Source organism: Hypomesus transpacificus, chromosome 11 (genome assembly GCF_021917145.1).
Source record: "Hypomesus transpacificus isolate Combined female chromosome 11, fHypTra1, whole genome shotgun sequence".
NCBI lineage: Eukaryota > Metazoa > Chordata > Actinopteri > Osmeriformes > Osmeridae > Hypomesus > Hypomesus transpacificus.
In genome coordinates this window covers 13,575,720-13,594,827 of record NC_061070.1, presented here as the reverse complement: position 1 = coordinate 13,594,827, position 19,108 = coordinate 13,575,720, and the positions used below count along the sequence as shown (strand labels likewise).

General features: G+C 45.7%; 1 protein-coding gene across 1 annotated transcript in view; it reads right to left on the bottom strand.

Annotated features, from left to right (window-relative positions):
• LOC124474134 (adhesion G protein-coupled receptor A3) overlaps positions 1 to 19,108 on the bottom strand; it is an 82,040-nt gene that overhangs the window by 23,302 nt on the left and 39,630 nt on the right. The window contains 2 exon segments of the mRNA XM_047030034.1: positions 3,558 to 3,766; positions 4,291 to 4,498. Coding sequence (XP_046885990.1) covers positions 3,558 to 3,766; positions 4,291 to 4,498 — 417 coding nt within the window.

Sequence of the window (19,108 nt, the reverse complement as noted above, 5' to 3'; positions counted from 1 at the left end):
ACACATTGAATTTGATAGCTCAATTCTTAAACTATAAGTGCCTAAACACTGTGCAAGAAAGTGAGCCAATTAGTTATATCAGCTGTTCAAGCTGCCAAACGATTGCAACCTTTTGTCCCGTGAGTAGAGAGCAGATCTTTGTGTTCACTGCGTGTGGCCGTGTTCCTTATTTTGCCTGGCTGCACCAGCAGAAGGCTGGAGGCAGGAGGCGGCCTGGTTGCCCACGCAGTGCCGGACATGGATGTGTGGCCCTCCATACGCTGCCATCTTTTAAACCAGAGTGGGAGAACCGCAGGTCAGGGGTCACCCAGGGTGAGTGGCTAGCAAATGGTCAGCATGCCCTCCTAGCATCCTTAGACCCCTCTGCTGTGTTCTACACACCGTGACACTCACATAGCCCTGAGTGCACTTTTACCATAAAACAACACAGGCAAAACATGAGTCAGTATAATGGCAGACGATCACTGGTATTCTGTTTGTGTTGAGAGGTTTCTCTTGAAAACAAAGTCAAAGCTTTTCTAAGAAAGCGAACCTTACAGCTCATCTATTCAGCTTCACTCAGACACCTAATGTGTATTATGTGGTGCTGAGCCATCATTGAGCAAGACTATCTATTTTCTATTAAGCATCACACAGACAGCCTGTCCTAATGGGCATATGACAATATATCTCTGAATTGCTTCTCTGTTATTGGCCTATGGCTTCAGAGACTTTGTTATGATTGGATACTGACAAAAGGCAGCTTCCCTGCATTCCGCTCTTTCTCAAAAGGTCTGTTTGTGCATGTTAAACAGGGACGCAATCAGATGGAGAACTTTGCCTCCAACGTCAGTCACTTCTGCTGCTTGCTATCCCTACGATGCCCGTGTTTTTGACAAAGAAAAAACATACAGCCAGTTAACAGGGAAAAGGCTCATCAGTGTTGATGAAGAATGATGATCAGGCTGCATTGCTGTAAATGAATAAGTCAGCCCTCTCTTTCCAGCAGAGACAGGCCTTATAACAGAAGGGGGCTGGGCCAATCCAAACTACACCAGACAAGACCAAGCCATGCTGGGCAAATTTAATCTGACCAATGGATTGGAATGAGACTGGCACTGTCCAAGGTGCTGAAAGCTGGAAGGCAGTGTGCTAGTGGTCTGTAAGCCCACAGAGTACCACAGTATCCCTTAATGATTCAGACAGTTAATAAACATTAGTAGTCTTAGCATCCAGCTGCTTTTTTTTCTTTTCTTTCAATAAAAGCCAATAATGAAGTGGGTGTAACTAGTGATCTAACTGTCTGTTTGCAAATAGCCAATGTAGTTCTACAGTTACTCTGACAACAGCAAAATGCCCTGGGGAATATCCTACCAAGCAACACATGGATGATGGAGCCTGTCCAATATCCTTCCTCATTGAACATTCTAATCACAGATAGAAGACAGGCTTTCTCTAGTTGGTGTTCCTAAGCCAAGTCAAAAGCATGTCATTAAACCCCTCTGTTAATATCCCAAACAATAACTGGACGGAAATCCCCAGGGACAATTGTATTGGTCTGTCACACTATTTGTAGACTAATCACCTTCACACACAAGCTCCCTAAATGCTGAATGAAAACTGCCCATCACATAAAGGCTGGAGACTGTGGCGAGTCTCTCTCTCTCTCTCTCTCTCTCTCTCTCTCTCTCTCTCTCTCTCACCCTCTCTCACCCTCTCTCACAACCCTCTATCGTGTGGACAATTTTCTCAATTTTCCATCGTACAAAGCAGTATTTTATGGCCGATCCTGTCATTTTGTTCTGAATGGTTTGCCCCCACATTGGTCTGTATTGTACAATTTAGAGTTTATATTCTCAGTTTGGGGCTTTGATGTGTAATCCAGATAAGGGGTCACCTCAAACTGCACCACATAACCTCTGCCTGTATATATGGGATGACAAAGATATCACAAAAGTGATATGACAGTAAGAGCTACATCACAGTACGTCTTTACTGCAATGGTTTTAAAAGATTATGGGAAAAGTTTGGATATGGGTCCATGAATGATTCCTTGAATCCATTGAAACAGATGCTAGCTTTTTAGGGGTCAGGGTTTTTTTTTATAATACTGTGTGGCCCATGAATCCGTTCTCCACTGAAGGATTAAGAAAATATGATAGTTGCCTGCAGGAGCATGACAACCCTCTCAGCTGGTCATTAAGAGCTTATGCAACAGGTTTAGTGTGCCAGAGCAAGCCTTAAAAGAGAACACACCGCAAAAGCTGTAGAATAGACAGGAGAGTGATGTCACGAGTCCGTAAATAAGGGTCCTTTTCTCGGGCACTGCAGAGACATACTGCGGGTGTGGTGACTGCATTAGCAAACACGCGATCTTCTCCGCGCAAACATCCGAATAAAACGCAGGGTCTTCTACCACTGACCGTGGAGCAACAGCTCCCTATACCACCGCCATCACTTCTATTTGACATGCCCTGAAGTTCAAATCATTAATCTGGTGTCACGTCCATTAACTAAATTGCCTCGCGATCTCACTTTAGTCTTGAGCTGACAGCCACAAGGTACCCAATGACGGCGCGCTGTCAAGCGCAGCGAAAAGCGTCTCCCCTTGACCAGGTTAGATATTAAATATACATACATTGCCTCAGCCCCGTACAATAACAATCTGACATCTCTGCGCTCCATTTAAGAACAACTTGGTATTCTAAACACAACCAGCTCGCTCCCAGAGTCTTCGGCGCTGCTTTTCCCTCTCCCATCTAAAAACCAACGCTCTATCCTTTGGGGTTTTCACAAGCATATTTCTGAACATGAATAGCAACAACATTGAAGCGCCTCATAAATTGTGCAGGTAAAAAGCTACCATCATTTCAAGCACACCACTTTCATGCACTACCAAGGACTGACCTCCCAGTCTAGCGAATCCCACTCTTCGGTAAACATCCGGAGGATTGCTGTTCGTCCAAAAGCGGACCAGGCGCAGCGGCACTACGGAACGACTGAGCGATGCGATGCCATAGCGCTATTGGTATTTTCCACATGAAATCAATTTTAATAGGGAACGACTGCAAGAGAAGGCTTCCGAAAATACACAATGCGACGTCAAGACCAAGCAAGCTAGATTAACGAGTCCGTGCTTTACAATCGAACACTTCGGTGGGAAAGGTTGGAACCAATTAGTACACCACTTGCGCTTGCAGGCGAATACTGACAAGGCGCACGTTCTATTGAGCATCGTTTTATTTCAGCTGCTGTACTGCTTTTGGAGGAGGAGGCACACAACAAAATCAACAACTTCTCTCAAAAACATTTTACTGGCTATAACATAACAAAATAATGGCATTCTTAACCATAAAATATTGCGCAAATTGCCATAGACATTTTCCTCGGCGGGAAAACTAAATAAAAAGCTTTTTAAGGTCCCTTTTGTCATAAAGTGTTTTGCAAAACACGTGACCCTCCTTTCCTTTGTGAAATGGGTGCATTTGATACATAATAAGAAACAAGCAGTTCAAAAGGTTGGGAACAGTGTGTCTGGTGAGGGGTAGGGAATGAATGACACCACTAACTGTACTCACCATTAGCACAGCAAAGTTATTGTGATGAGTGCAATGAATAGTGGTCGTGTTGCCCGCGGAGCCTGTTATGTGGCACCCCTCTGCCCGCCAGCCACCGTGCCCATCTAGCAAGTCAAAATCCCAATAGGCTGCGGTGGGGTCTACACCCAGCGCAAAGTGCCTGAGAGCGATGGTAACGGAGTGCACGGCGCTTCCGAGGCTGCACCCATCTGCAAGAAAACAACACATTATGTTAGGGAAACCAAGTAGAAAGTCTTTAAGTGCAATAGCCATAGCTAGTTAGCACGCACAAATAGATTCGGGCGCACACACAAGCACAACATATACACACTTTATTTGCAGTGGTTGTTATAGGTTGTACAATCAGTAACTTTAATGTGTGTCTATATTTATACTTTATTCAGTAACAAGTTAGGGTTATGCATCGGCTGGATACATAGTTTGTAAGATCACCCTGTAGGTATCACCAGTGAGTTAAGTATATGTTGTCTACGTGAACAAACGGTGACGTCTTGATATCAGGCAATAAAGCGTGATCAGATGTGTGACAGTTGAAAATATGAATGAAAGACAGACAAACGCGTAGAATGAAACACGATTCTTAGTCGACGTCTGCAGATTACGCCGAATAAGGATATGTTACATGCATGCGCGTGTCCTTGTGTTGTCGACAGCTCATTGTAGACAGACCGTTGACATCATAGGCATGATGATAAAATGGATGTCCTCTTACCTAATTTGGTGAAAGCAACTGGTGTTGAAACACTCCTACGTTTTCCATCATCTGCAAGATTTGAAGAATTCCCTGTGCAAGGAAAGAGTTTCCCATTTCGAAAGACAATAAACTGCAGCTTGCAAGTCGAGTTATCAACAGATTGCAACGCTGAGGGGATAGGCGTACCAGCCAGTGGTACATGGATTGAGGCGACTGCCACTGAGTTCTGCGGATGGAATAAAAAAGGACAAAATAAAAATTAAATAATGCCATTCGCTATTGATGCGCTGAAAATGTTAACTCCAGAAGGGCAAGACTGACAAATTGCTTCCCATGCGGAGGCAACCAGAGAGAGCAAGTAAGAAGGGGACTGGGGTATCACCCGGTACGTCTGAAGCGCTCTCGTGCGCCTATTTGGTCAGGCTCCCTGCCGCAGAGGTAGAAATGGTTCTTACCATTTCAGCTCCAGGGCACATCAACACTGCAGCTTGATTTAAAGAGACAACCGGCCTCACTTTATCTTCCCCTCACAATTCATAAACACCACGGTACTCCCTAAAATTATCCTATGTAAGCAATGGAAGGAACATTGGAGAAGAGACGTGCATGCGGATTATTGCACGCGCATTATCTTGGAGGTTTGAGTGCACTTTTAAAACCCAGAACAAGTGCTGCTCTACAGTGTTTGAGGTCAAACGTAATCATATAAAGAGATTTCCAAAATGCTAACGTCAGCTATAATACATGTATATGTAGGTAGATGCGTCAAACTGAAATATGTTGCTGTGCTAAAATTACTATATCTCATGCCCTTCGGATCTAAAGAATTGTCTCTGTCGCTACAACTAAAGCCGATGTCATATTTCTTCCTTATAACTACTTAGGAGATTGTGGGGATGGATGACAACTACATTTAGCAATAGTTGTAGATAATGTAGCAAAATAAAAACCTCTAGGTTCATGAGGTTTAAGATCTACAATCGCTGTCAAAAGAGCCTGACATCAGCTGTTTTATTCTCCAAATGGGACAGGGTCTTCCCTCAGTGACATGAGTGCACCTACTACAAGGTGCCCATACCACCTGCCCTGCCAGAACATGATGATCACATGTTTAATAACATTACACAATGAATCCACAAGCCTGTATAATTGTAATTTCACTGAATGTTGGAAACCAAGTCTCTGCCGTAGTGCTTAATCAAGATTCAGTGAGATAGAAATAGGTGTCTTAACTCCTGCTCCTGATAGAAATTCAAGTTATCCTGACCAACCATTCCATTACACTACGGAGGACAACTCCATAAAGTCACATGGGGCTACAGAGTACTTTAACACGATTCCTTCTCTTTGCTACCGCTGTGTGAAGCAGCCTGTGCTCTTTTATGGCCAAGGTTTGTTGGCTATTCGTTTCTGCATTGACTCACACTTGAAAGCCTATTGATTTCCATCCCGCAGAGAGAGAGAGAGAGAGAGAGAGAGAGAGAGAGAGAGAGAGAGAGAGAGAGAGAGAGAGAGAAAGAGAGAGGGAAAGTGAGAAAGGGAGGTAGGGAAAAAGAGGGACAGAGAGAGAGAGAGAAGGGAGGTTGGGGGAGAGAGAAGAAAAGAGAGAGATGGCAAGAGAACGGGAGAAAGTGAGAGAGAGAGAAAGACAGAAAGAGTGAAAGATTGAGAAAGGGAGAGTGGGACAGAGAAAGAGGTAGAGAGAGAAAAGGGACTTAGGGAGAGAGAAGAGAAAAGAAGAGTAGAGAGATGGTGAGAGTGACAGAGAGCAACAGAGAAAGAGAGAGAGATAAAGAGAGAGAGAGAGAGATAGAATGCCTGCCTTGGAATTTATTTGCCATCGTAAGGCTTAAACAACCACTCTGTCTCCCAGAATCCAAAGGATCTAGTCATCTGGGACAGTGTAGAGGAGCACCAGAGGGGTAACATCAGAAATGCCAGGTGACAGACACGACTGGCAGCACTACCTTCAGATCCAATCACAGGCTGGCCGCATGGCAGCTGACCTCATGAGTCAAAGCGCACCGCACACCACCAGACTCCTATCTTCTATTCTCCACCAATATCCCCATGCCACCTGACTTTTCATCCTTGCTCCTCTTTCCCTGTCTTTAGAGGCCACATTAAAGGGATCTATAGCCCTGAGGCTGTTTGGTGGCATGAACAAGGCCTTATTCTAACAAACGTTGGCTTGTTCTTAACGCTCCAAAGGAGGTATGTTTACATCTTAAACCCACTTGGGACCTCACACTTCAGACTTGATTTAGTCAGGCGCTGCAACGCCACCTGACCTTCCCAGAGCGCCTCCCCTTTTGGATAACGTGGCATGCTGTCGCCTTAGTAACCATTATTACTTCACCCCCCCACTTCTATCCTTTCTGTTCACTTGGCTGTTACCTTCTCTCTACCTTCCTTACAATTAGACTGCCTTAGCTGGCAAAATGTTTCTTGTTTTCAGACAAAGGGCCTCCAGAACAATGTCAACAATCACCTTCTGGTATCTGTGGTGAGATGATCAGTGCCTCTCCTCTCCCCTAATTTCCCCCCCTCTCTGTTCTTGTTCCTTATTCCTCTTGGTACTAATTACAGTATACAAGGCAATGGTATACACTTCATCTACAGTATACAAGTCAACAGTATACAGTACAAGTTAGTGTACAAGACGTGAATATCACAACAGCTACAACAGTTGCTTGCAAATATATATTTAATATGAACTTGCACATGCCTTTCTTGGAAGGTGCTTTCGAGGAGAGCGACAGTTTAGCATTTATTGAATCCTAATTGTATTATTTGAAGTAAAAAATAAAAAATAAATCTCTAAAATGATTTTCATGGTTGAGGCTTACACTGCCTGTTCGTGTTCTGTCGTTATCATCGCTCACTGGGAGAAATTAAAACAGGCTACAGGGTTGCTATGCCAACCAGCTGCTTCCCCCAGACATAGTTGTGTGTGTGTGTGTGTTTGGGGGGGGATTTGAGTCAGGAAATAAGGCAGACACCAACAGGGGTATGACTCCAATTGATCTGAAAAATACATAAAACATCAAATTATATAACATAAAAACGATACTCTTACAGCAAGCTGGAATACTCATACTTTACTCTGTGAGAGTTCAAATCAATCTATTCTGTTTATCTAATCAGTTCATACCAGCTACTGTACTGCAATGTAATCATTTGAAGAAGCTTTTATCAAAAACGACTAACAGCACAGGGGAGATTTAAACCTGTAACATTGCAAAGATGTTCCGAATTCACAGCAACCTGACAGCAGGGATAGGTTCTTGCCACAGTTGAATAGTCTGTTCATATCCTATATGTTTTTCACAACAGGATGATTGAAAGGGATGTGAGGCAACAAGGATGAGCGAGGTGTCAGGCTCAGCAGCACCAGTCCTCAGTGCTGTTACACCCAGACAGATCCAACACAGAACAAAGACCTGGTTCTCCACCAGGCCACTGGGATCAGCCATAATGGAAAGGTTAGACTGCATATGTTAATGCACTTTATAGTCATTTCAAAGCTATGTACAAATAAAAGCTTCCAGGCAAGGGCTTGAGAGACAAAGGCCAAGCCCGGGGCTTTCTATTTATTTAGTTATTCATGTTTTTATTTATTCATTCATAAAAGAAAACGGTAGATATTTTGATCACTCTCAGAAAGAGTAGATGTGAGTTAATGGAAGTACATCAATGAATTACATTTGTTTTTATGAACCAATCTCCATGACTGACAACATAAGTATATATGCAACAGGTCAACTGGTTCTCATTTGAAATTGTGCCCACATATCTTTAGAAACCCATCCAGAACTGTGGAACCACCGGCTCCCTCCCACATTTCTCCTGTTTGACTCATGCTCAAGATATCTTGCAGAACGATAGGGGATAGGGGGTGGTGTGTGTTTGTTTTGGAGAGGGGGGTGGGGGGTGACACTTGGCACTGCACTAATAGTTGGCCAACACACAGCTAATGTGGGTGTGCAGGGCTTGCCTGAGTGGTGAAACAAAGCAATAACTTGGATGAGGCCACAGGGGGTGTCTCTGTCAAGCCCACACCAGTCCAAATCACATAACCGGTGCCTCCAACCTCTCCATTCAAGAAGATTTCTGTCTCTGCTACCTAGTACTCTCCAATCGTTTCAACCTTCAGTTTCATGGGAGGAATTGCAGTCCAAGAGACAAACCACAAGATAACAGTACAATAAAGTAAATATGCTGTTTCCCTGATTCACTTAGAGGGCCTCCCAATCTCTCACTAGATTCAGAGTTGCTGTTGTTTCTGACATAAGGACGGTCTGGGTTGGCAGATATAATGAAATGTCAGACATGTAATATTTGTCAGCAACAATTTACTATATGCATCTTAAGAAGCAGCTGTCAGAATCAATAGTTCCTCTCCAGATATTGCATTGTACTTGGATGTTGTGATTAAATGGGATCTTTATTTCATGTAAGCGGGAGAAAACAATGGTGCCTGCAAGAGCCTTGCAGATTGTAATTTGAGATTAGGCTCCCAAGGTGAAGTGAATGTGACCTGCAGCCTTTCTCTACAGAGTCACTTTTTCACTTACCTTTCAGTCGCTGTTTGATTTCTGTGGGAGTTATTTACGACACATTCTGTGCATGGTGTGCATTTGACCCCAATTAATGACATCTGAGCTGAACTGGGGGGCTACAATTTCAGGATGAGAAGCTTTTAAATTGACATAACAATGCCTCCTATTGAATTATTTGGAGTAGTTGAACTCAGCAAATTAATTCCAATGACATGATTATCACAGCAGAGTGTTATAGATTCTAACTTCAACCACTTCCCACAATCAGGCAGCTAGAGGAGTACACACACGCGCACGCACACGTGCACGCACACAAACATACCAGTGCAGATTTGCACAGACACACACACACACACACTCCCAAACTCAACAGTGTGGATTCACACAACACGTGCACATGTGCATACACACACACACACACACACACACACACAGGAAAGGACAGAGACACACACACACCCCTCTGAGGTCCGTATCAGAGGTCTCACCCATGATGTATGGAGTGTATTAGTTCATAGTAATAACCATTGAGAGATGTTGGCCCATGGAGCCTTTTCCAATTTATGATGCTGCAGCAAGGAGCTATAGCTACTGATCCTCGAGTGTCTCCATGGTAACCTGGTTATGAAGCTGTGTGACTTAACAATTTCATTGGAGTGCAGGAAGGGGGGGACTGGGGGACAGTGGGGGGGGGGGACAGTGGGCTTGGGCGGGGGGGGTGGGGGGGGGGGGGGCATTGGGCAGCGGTCTCCTGGCCGACAAAGTGCCTTTACATCAAAGTGGCGAGATAAGAACATTCAAGTGTGAGAGTTCCGAAGGCTTGTCCATTCATCAGCCAAATGAAGGTCTGCTTCAAAGCGCTGCCAATAGATCTGCACAAGAGCCATCATCTGAAGTCATAGCAAGAACCTTCGGGGCCTGTACGCCATTGTAATCAAGCTATTTAATAACCTGAGACACTTTTGTTAGGAGTTGATGAGAGAATAGGTCTTTTAGTTAGAGAATAGGTCTAATAAAAGCCAAAGCTAAGGTGACTTGGGGTGACTGTGCTAATCGTGTGCGGGTGTGCTGGTTGTGTTAGTTAATGTCAGGGTATTACAGCTGACTAGATGGCACAGGGAAGTATTTTCTGATGCCATGACTGAACAGGAGAACATGTCATCAATCGTTCACCTCCAAACGCCAAACACATGTAAATCAATGAGATGTCAAAGAGGCAGGGGGATATGGCTGTCTGCATGGCAAACTAACAATGAGGCTGCAGAACAGATCTTGTGAGATGAATCACCTCTGCACACATCTAAACGCCATCATGGGGGTTCTGAAATTTCACCACTGTGTTTGATGATGCGACAAGCTGACTGATTCCAGCTGAACCCTCGCACTAGTCAGCCTCAGGCAGGAAGGAACTCACGTGTGTCAGTCACACACACACACACACACAAGCACACACACAAGCACACACATACACACACACACACAAGCACACACACACACGGGCATACACACGCATACATGTATTTAGACATGCCTAGACACACATACACACACACAGTCACGCACACACTCTCACACATGTATGCATACACAGGCCGGAACGCATGCACACATACACACATGCAGGGAGATCTGTCACAAGTCTTCATTATTTGTGGATAGAGCCAAAAAGGGAATGTGGATGACCCATGGTCATGTCCAGCATGTTATATCTGGCGCGCAACATTAAAACGATCAAACATTAGAGGCTGTTGTGTCTGACAGTGTTTACCCTTCAAATTAGTATTTATTTCATGTTCATAAACCTCAGCCGTTTTACCAGGCTTAATTTTAGAGAGAAATAGACTCGGAGGGAGAGAAAAAGGCTTTATATTTATGACTGCCTCTAACCATATTAATTCCTTCCCTCTAATCCTTGGCTGCACCAAATAAAACTGTAATGGCTTTGTGGCAATCTGTATCACTCTGTCTGATGATGAACTCACTGGCAACAATGACAAACTCACTCCCAGGCCATGGAACTGTCCATCATAAGTTCCCACAGAAAGTGTGTGCGTGTCCAAATGAATGTGTGTTTGTGTGTGCGCGTGCTTGTGCAAAAAGGATGCTGTTACCTAACTACAAATAGACATTCTTCCAAAAACATCCCAGAGCACAGATCATGTCCATGAGGTGGCTATCCCACAACATGTGTCATAAGAATAGGGATCACATGACCATTTTACCTTTTCCATGAAGATTTCTATCCACATGCCAAAACAATCATTTCAGACCAGTTGACCCACACTGAGTCACATGGTGTTTGGCGTGCTCCACTGCCCCAACGTCTCCCTGGGCAGCTGTTAGAGGTATATTTTGGTCTTTGTTTATTTTGAACACAGACAGAAACAGAGAGACAGGAAAGGCTGGGGGAGAGAGATAGAGCGAGAGTGACAGAGAGAGAGACAGAGAGAGACAGAGAGAGAGAGAGAGAGAGAGAGAGAGAGAGAGAGAGAGAGAGAGAGAAAGAGGAAAGGGGATGACATGCAGGAAATGGCCCGGGCCAAAATTGAATCCAGGAGCATGCGGTCAGGCTTAGCCTATGTGGTACTCTCTCTACCCGCTGAGCCACGGGGGTGCACCCCCCAGGGAAGCTGTTCAGCATGCTGCTGAGCACTGCCTGGGGCCTGCCTGGAGCCTGCCTGGAGCCTGCCTAGAGCCTGCCTGGGGCCTGCCAGGACGACACTTTTCTGGCTGCCAGAGAGAGCAAGGAACCGGGCTGCGATTCAGAATTTATGGTCGTGCTCCTGTGGCACAAACGCATATCCCTTTAATCGATCTGCTGAAGCATTACCATGACCCTGATCGTTCAGCCTCTTCCCTGTCCCCAACCCCCTTCTCAGCGTGATCAATGAGCAGCCCATCCGTGACTACCTCCTGGTAGAATAGGTCAGACCAAGGCCAGATACCATGGATTTAATTTATTGAGAATGGGAATAAAATGCGGTCTCTACTAGGTAAATTATCAGAAAAAAGAGAGCCATATTCTGCCTCGAGAGACGATTATTTATTGTTTATTATGATGATGATTACAATGATGATGACAATATCACTAATGCTGTTGACCTGATGAAGAGGATCTGATAGACTCCAGAGTCAGAATTTCCGTTGGGATCTGATATACGATCTGGTCTAATCTGATTAAGGACAATGACATAAACCCTACAGAGCGTTATCAATCCTCAGGCCTTCATTACAATGATGTAAATACCGCCTTGGAGATGTGACGGAGCTGGCTGTAGTGATGACGACGCTCACAGCACAGCCAGAAAACAGAGACATCTCCACCCTGGCCGGAGAGCGCTGAAGTGACAGCCTGAACCTGGGCCAGCTCCTGTCACCGCGCCTCCTCCAGCACCTTCGCCTGGCACAGGTTCATCTGTGGTACACAGCCTCAGGAGCTGGCTGAGCGGGCACGCTCCAAGCCGCCAGAGGGTTGGCGGAGAGCCAGGCTCAAAGAACCAACAGGGACGCATTAGCAGGTCTGCTGACCCAACGGGGAGGCGATAAGTGACGTCTAGATTTGTTTGTTGCGCTAATTAGAACGCAAGCATGTGCATCGAACGAACGCGAATACAAGCGTCTGACCATGTCGCTTTTACCATCTGTTAAGTTTGGTACAGTATACAGAAGGTTGTGATACAGGAGGACTACGAGACTGTCTAGGGAAGCATAAAGGAGTCGGGCTGGGGGGCTGTGATTGACTCTCTTGTAGATTGATTTCTTGTGCTTGTACTTGTTGGAGCATGTACTCAATGATTCAGCTCCCTGACATCGCTTCCTGTGGGTGCTGTGACTGCCCACTGGTGTATTCCCAAACAAACGTGCAGTGTGTGAACATGCTCAAACACGCGCATGCTGAAACACACACACACACGTTGGCCTCATCCTTGTATTGTGCCACTCCAAAGCATCTGCCATAGTGTAGTAGCTATTAACACGACTGCCGAATATCTGAGCCTTGAATCTCCTCATGTCCCATTCTCCACTCGACTACAAGCAGTGGGAGTCAGTGAAGAGAGATTGCAACATAAAGGCCCTCCTCTTTGACTCCCGCCTCTCTTATCTAGTCACCGTGCTGTTTAAATGCCAGTGTGTTTCAGCAGGGGTCAGATTACTATCACACATGTGTGCGTGCGTGCGTGCGTCTAGCCAATATGTGTGCGTCTAGCCCGCGGAGTGATTTATACCAGCTGGCATCTCTACGCTCTTAACTGCTGTCCCCTTCATCTGGAGAGAGACACTATCTGGCTCGGTGTCTGTGTTCCTCATGACCTCCCGCTGTCACTCCTCTGGAAGCCCAGGTTGTCCTTCTCACCAGATTAAGGAGCCGGGCTGCCGGGGCCTCGGACGTCTCCTGGAACCCCTCCGCCACGGGAAGTCGAAAACACTCATCCATATCCTTGTTCATTAAGCCCAGCAGCAGTTTGGTCTTGCATACGTATTGTGCATGTACAGCCACCACATTGCCTGTAAGTGGAATAATGGCAGCCCAACTCAACCAACCTGACCAAAGGCCCAAGGGAGTCTTCGCATAAGGGGTTCATCCGGTTTGTTCCGGAACACTTGGCATTGGGGACGTTCCACACCGTGCCCCTCAGAATGGATGGCACGTACACTCCCTTCGTTCTCATTAATTATTGCGGAGAAAATGGGCACCATTACAACTCATTACCAACTCCGCTATTAGCATACGATGTTGGTCTTCTTGGGAGGCACCCCTCTTCCCCTCTTCAGCATAGCTGGCTGAAAAATACGGCATTCCTCAGAAGAATGTTTTAATAGATAAGTGAATTATCCGATGCTGGTTCATGCTATGTGCCATTCTCGCTGAGCATGTGAGCGCAGACAAAAACAAATGAGGTGCTAGTGGAATAGATTGATCTTAAACAGGGAATACTTTGTGTGTGCACGGTACAATGAGCACATTTCTCATTTTGTACCCATTAATATTAGAATGCCGAATTGGTCATTAGGAAAATGCTTCAGAAGCAGTTTGGCTGAAGAATATTTACGGTTATGTTCTATTGACATTCTTCCCATCAGAGTTTTTTGTTTTGAAGCTGGGAAAAGGGGGGGGGGGGGTCAAACACATACGCATGTGCGAGAGAGACAGGAGGAGAGAGTACACGTGAGAGGAGGAAGGAGTGGAGAAACATTTCACTGAGGCCTCTACGTACAAGCTGCTCAAAGGCAAATAAAGTCAGCTGCAAAACTGCAGCCTCCTTGGAACTGATTTCTTCCTGAAAAAGCCTGGTTGGAGAGAGAGATAGGAAGAGAAATCGACAGAGAAAGAGAGAGGGGGGGGGGGTGAGAGAGAAAGGGAGGGTCGGAGAGATAGAGATAGAGAGGGGGGGGGTGGGAGAGAGAAAGAGAGAGAGATGCTACTGCCGGTCTGGTTTTGGTTCCGCTCCAGGGATAGACCTGCTTTTCCATGTCAGTATAAATGTAAATTTCACCCAGTAAACCGCTCCAGGCACCTCTTCCCCTTGGATCCAGGATTAAGGTGTGAGACTCAGTCAGAGGTAAATGTGTGTGTGTGTGTTTTACTGTACTGTGGATGTGTGTATCGATGAAGAACATGGATGTGTGTGTGGATGTGTATGCGACTATGCCCCTGCACTATTTTTTACAAACTGAGAGGCAGTCATATTGTGTCAGTGTCTCCCTATGACACACTGGGCCATAAATGAATCATGGACACATTTCAGCTAGGATAGCTTTCATTGGCAGGTGTGTTAGTGTGTCAATGTGTATGTGCATGGGGGGTGGGGGAGGGTTTGGGGAAGGGGGAGGAGTCCCCACATGCCCCACATTGTCAATGGGTCTGTGGCGGGCAGATATTTAAAGAGACTTTCATGGATGTGGTGGCAATTGCAGTGCCTCCCTATCTTCCAGGCTGAACATCATTCCCCCTTATCTAAATGACCTTCCCTACTCAGCCCTGCCTCTGTGGCCCGTTTTAGAGAGGGCTCTGAGACCAACTCCCTGCTAACAGCATACACCTGCATACACACACAAATAACACACAGACACACCACCACCAACCTTTACATTCCCCCAGGGCCTAGCTCTTCATTAGGATAGAGAGCAAGACAGAGAGAGAGAGAGAGAGAGAGAGAGAGAGAGAGAGAGAGAGAGAGGCACATACACTAGTGTAATGCCCCCCCCCCTTCCCACCTCCCGTTCACCAGTAAGTATCCCGTTTCATTAACATTGAAGGGCTGTGTGTGTGTTTGTGTGTGTGTGTGTGTGTGAGCTGGTGAGCTGAGCCAAGTATACTCCTGGGGCTGTGAGACCCTGATAAGTGTTGTTACACACCCCGGTGTCTGTAAACACACCATGTCAATCAATGTCCCCCGAGAAGAGGAGGCTGACTGTGTCCAATTGAGGCAAACGGACAGTTAAAATGTCTCTCTTCACCCACTGACTACTGCGTGCAATTGGCTATTGCTTAGGTGTTATGCAACAGAGGAAAATGACACTGCTAACATTTTCCCCGGCGTGGGTGCAGAGATAACATCATACTGTAGTGTGAACCTGTCCTTCCACACGAATAGAGTAGGTCGACCTCACAGGATGATGAAACGGAGATACTGCGCTTGGTCAGCTTGTTGGCTAATGCAGGTAAACGCTGGTTTCATGAGGCCTCATTAATCTTCTCCAGAGTGTGTTTGACCCTGAAGAGGCTCTGGTGAGGTCGCTGGGAGGCTGGGGTTGGTGGTGAGGCGTTTTCCACTGCATCAGAACCTATGCTGCTAGCTGAAGCACCCTCCCTAGTTTCAGCCCTAGAAATGGGCTAACACTTTAAAAACTCGGCAAACACACCACCTGTTGCTAACCATGTCCACAATTCCCCATGCCCGGAAGCAGGCAAACACTCTGCTGGAGCCTCACTCAAAGCAGAATAGGTCATGAATTAGAAACCATGGGAAGCTATGGGACTGAATGAAACAGGCCATTAAGCTAAAGATAGAACAATTATAGAACATTCTTGGATACTTTACAAGTATATGCTAAGAAAACTACAGGAAGGATGGCATGGAGTCTGACCATGAACTGTACATTGACAGCCTTCTACAGCTGTCTGTTTGTACTGTATATAACTGTATCTGGGTCCATACACCAGATAATACATCTTTAATTAACTTCAAAAGAGTAAGGTTGGTTCCAGTCCAAGCCTGTGAACATGACAGGAAGAAAGTCCTTGATTTGAGCCTGGTCTTGCTGGGAAACACCTCCATAACTCCCCTTTAGCAGCTTCTCAGTGTTAACTGGCAGTTTACTGTTGTGGCGGCGCTAACAGAACGCACTGCTTTCCTGCGATACATTATTCATTAGCTCGGGGGAGCCGGGCTCCTTGTTTGGCAGCTGCTTGTTTGGTTTAGCTTTCCCTGGTACACAGCCCCTCTCCCAGCCCCTGTTCTCACATTATAAAACCTTAATCAACGCTCTTCTTCACCCAAAACTCAGATTTGTCGTCGTCTCTCTCACTCTCTCCGCAGCGGGGGTGAGGAGATGAAACGCGGTCAGGTGAGTCTCTGTTAGCCTCTGACTGGGTTTACTGAAACAGAACCGTCTGATTAGTTGGAATTAATCAGATAATGGATTTTAATGAATAAATTATTACTGGTCATTACCTGAGGCAACCAACATCACCAGGAGGTAAAGAGGATTGAATGAATGACTGAATTCTTATTTCCTGTTTTAAGAGAGTGAATCGGTGACTTCGCTACCTATTGCAGTTGGCATAGAATTTATGTGTTGAGTAAGTGTGCATACATGTACTTGATTTGTGTGATTCTGTTATAACAGATAATAACAGATTCTCCTATAAAACGGTATTCCTTACTACTGTAGGCAATGTACTTAACCTTGAGAAATGTGTACGGATTCTCAACACACATTTATACTTCTGTTCCAGGCTACCAATAGGAAAAAAAAAAGAAATTGGATCACTTCTAACATCAATGTTGTCTGCCGTATAAACAAGTGGTTCACTCACAGGACTGGAATAAAACGATTCACCACGGGAGCATGGATATCAGGCCTCAAAGACCTGCCAATTGGGATTTGATTTGATTCTTTCTCCTATATCAAAACAAGTCTACCTTGAAACAGTGTCTGTCTGGCTGGTTGGCTGGCTGTCTGGCAAAGAGGGAAGAGGGGGCTGGGCCTGAGCTGGCTCAATCAATGCTCAGCAAGTTAAACCCACATCATTGAGAGCCAATTGACTTAATTGAAAAGCCATCTTGAGAGCGGACATGGCGTGCTATAAAAAGCTCTGGTCCGTACGGAGGGTGTGATTGGAGTGTACTTGCCCAGATGTCTGATGGACAGAAGACTGGTGGAGAGAGCAGGGAAGACGGCTGGTGGCTGGCTGGCTGGGCGGCGGCTAGCGGTGGGTAAAACAGATTTTTATTGAACCATTTAAGCGCCCGTCGGCCGCCAAACCTAATTTGCGGCCTTTGTTGCCGCTAACAACCTTGTCGCTTCAGGAGCAGCTCAATAAAAATAGAGTGAAAAGACAAGGGCAAATCAGACAAACACCTTATTCAATCTCGGCAATTATTCTATCGTTAACATTTCCACAAGACTCGTACTGTATGTCAACACAGACAAAAATCACTGATCAAAGACACTTTGAGTGAAATCTGACACTGAAACAGGCAAACCTTCATATCTATGAATGTAATAGAGAAACTGCGTGTGAGCATGTGAATGTGTATGTATGCAAGGCATTACTGCTCTCTGAATGACAGGGGGGAGCCCAATCACCATGAAATGCAATCTATTAAAACTCAGCCCAGACAGAATATCCTCTACATCTACATTCATCTCAGGCTGTCACTCCCTATTGGCCGTGGACTCAGGCAGCCTGTAATATGATGGGACAGGACATGGCAGGAAGGCTAAGAGAATAGGGGTATCCGTGCCACAAATGGAACCAAATCTATCCGTTTGTCAAATACATTTATAAAGGAACTGGGGTGAAACACATTGACCGTTTGTCCTGTTGTGGTGAATCTACAACACATGACATACAGCGAGAACATTCATAAACAGCAAATGGATGAAATCATGGACTGACTGGTGTTGCACCCTTACTGGGTATTCAAGTAATACCCAGTCCCATTTGTACTGAGTTCCAGCTAGCTGTGAGACAGACAGGATACCAGGGGGATGTGGGATTAAATACACCCAGTGTGCATTTCCGTAGCTCCATCCCACCTAGGATAATCAGTAATCACCCACATCTATTCAAGTGTCCTCTAAAATGCAGCCATAAGCACAAGCACATAGAACAGAACTGTCATCTGGGAGAGCAGTCACTTGTCTTTTCATCCTGCTCCCTTTGTCTAATATTGTTCTCTATGATTCCCCTTCACTCTCTCTCTCCTCATTCTCTTTCTCCAAACCTATCTGTAACCATTTTTACCTCACTACCTCTCTCTTTCTCTCTCCTTTTTATCTCCCCTCCCTTCTCCCCTTCCCTTCCTCTCTCCTATTCTCCTTTAGTCTACACCAGGAGGACGGAGAGCCCAAGTGCCTTGAAACAATGTACCAATCATCAGACAAGATCTGTTCCTCGCGTCTGCTCTAAACCGGTGGGATTAGCCAAGCGCTGGGAGTCCAGTGCCCTCCCTAGTCCAGCCTGCAGACGGACAGCAGACCGAGACGAGAGGAGCTAAAATCACATTGCTTTAATGACCGTACTCACACACACACACACACACACACACACACACAGAAGCAGCAAGGCACAGCCAGGGAGGCGCCATAAGGTGCCGCAAAGTAAAGTCTGCCGCGCTCCAAACAAACACAGGAATAAGATTTAGGAAATGATGGATGTCAAACTTGCACCATTTCTGACGTCTTTCCATCTGGTTTGCCGTTTCTTTCACTTCTGTGTTCCTCCTTGGCTTCCTTCATCATCCTCACTCGATCTCTCTTTCCCTCTCTCCCTCCCCACCTTAACCCATGTGTGCTGGCTCTCATTCTCTCTTCTTCTCCGTCTCCCTCTACCCTCTACAGGAAGATGCACTTTACATTGGTGTTCAGAAGTGGAGGCGCGTTGCTATTTCCCTGGGCCCTTGTGTCACACCTGCAAAGTATCATTCAGTGTGTCTCCGCGGTGCTATAGTTACCTGGTCAATAAACTAACAATCATAGGAGTGCATGCTCTTTTGTTGTTGTGAGCAAACAATGTTTACTCAAAGCCATCTTTCTGTCACCGG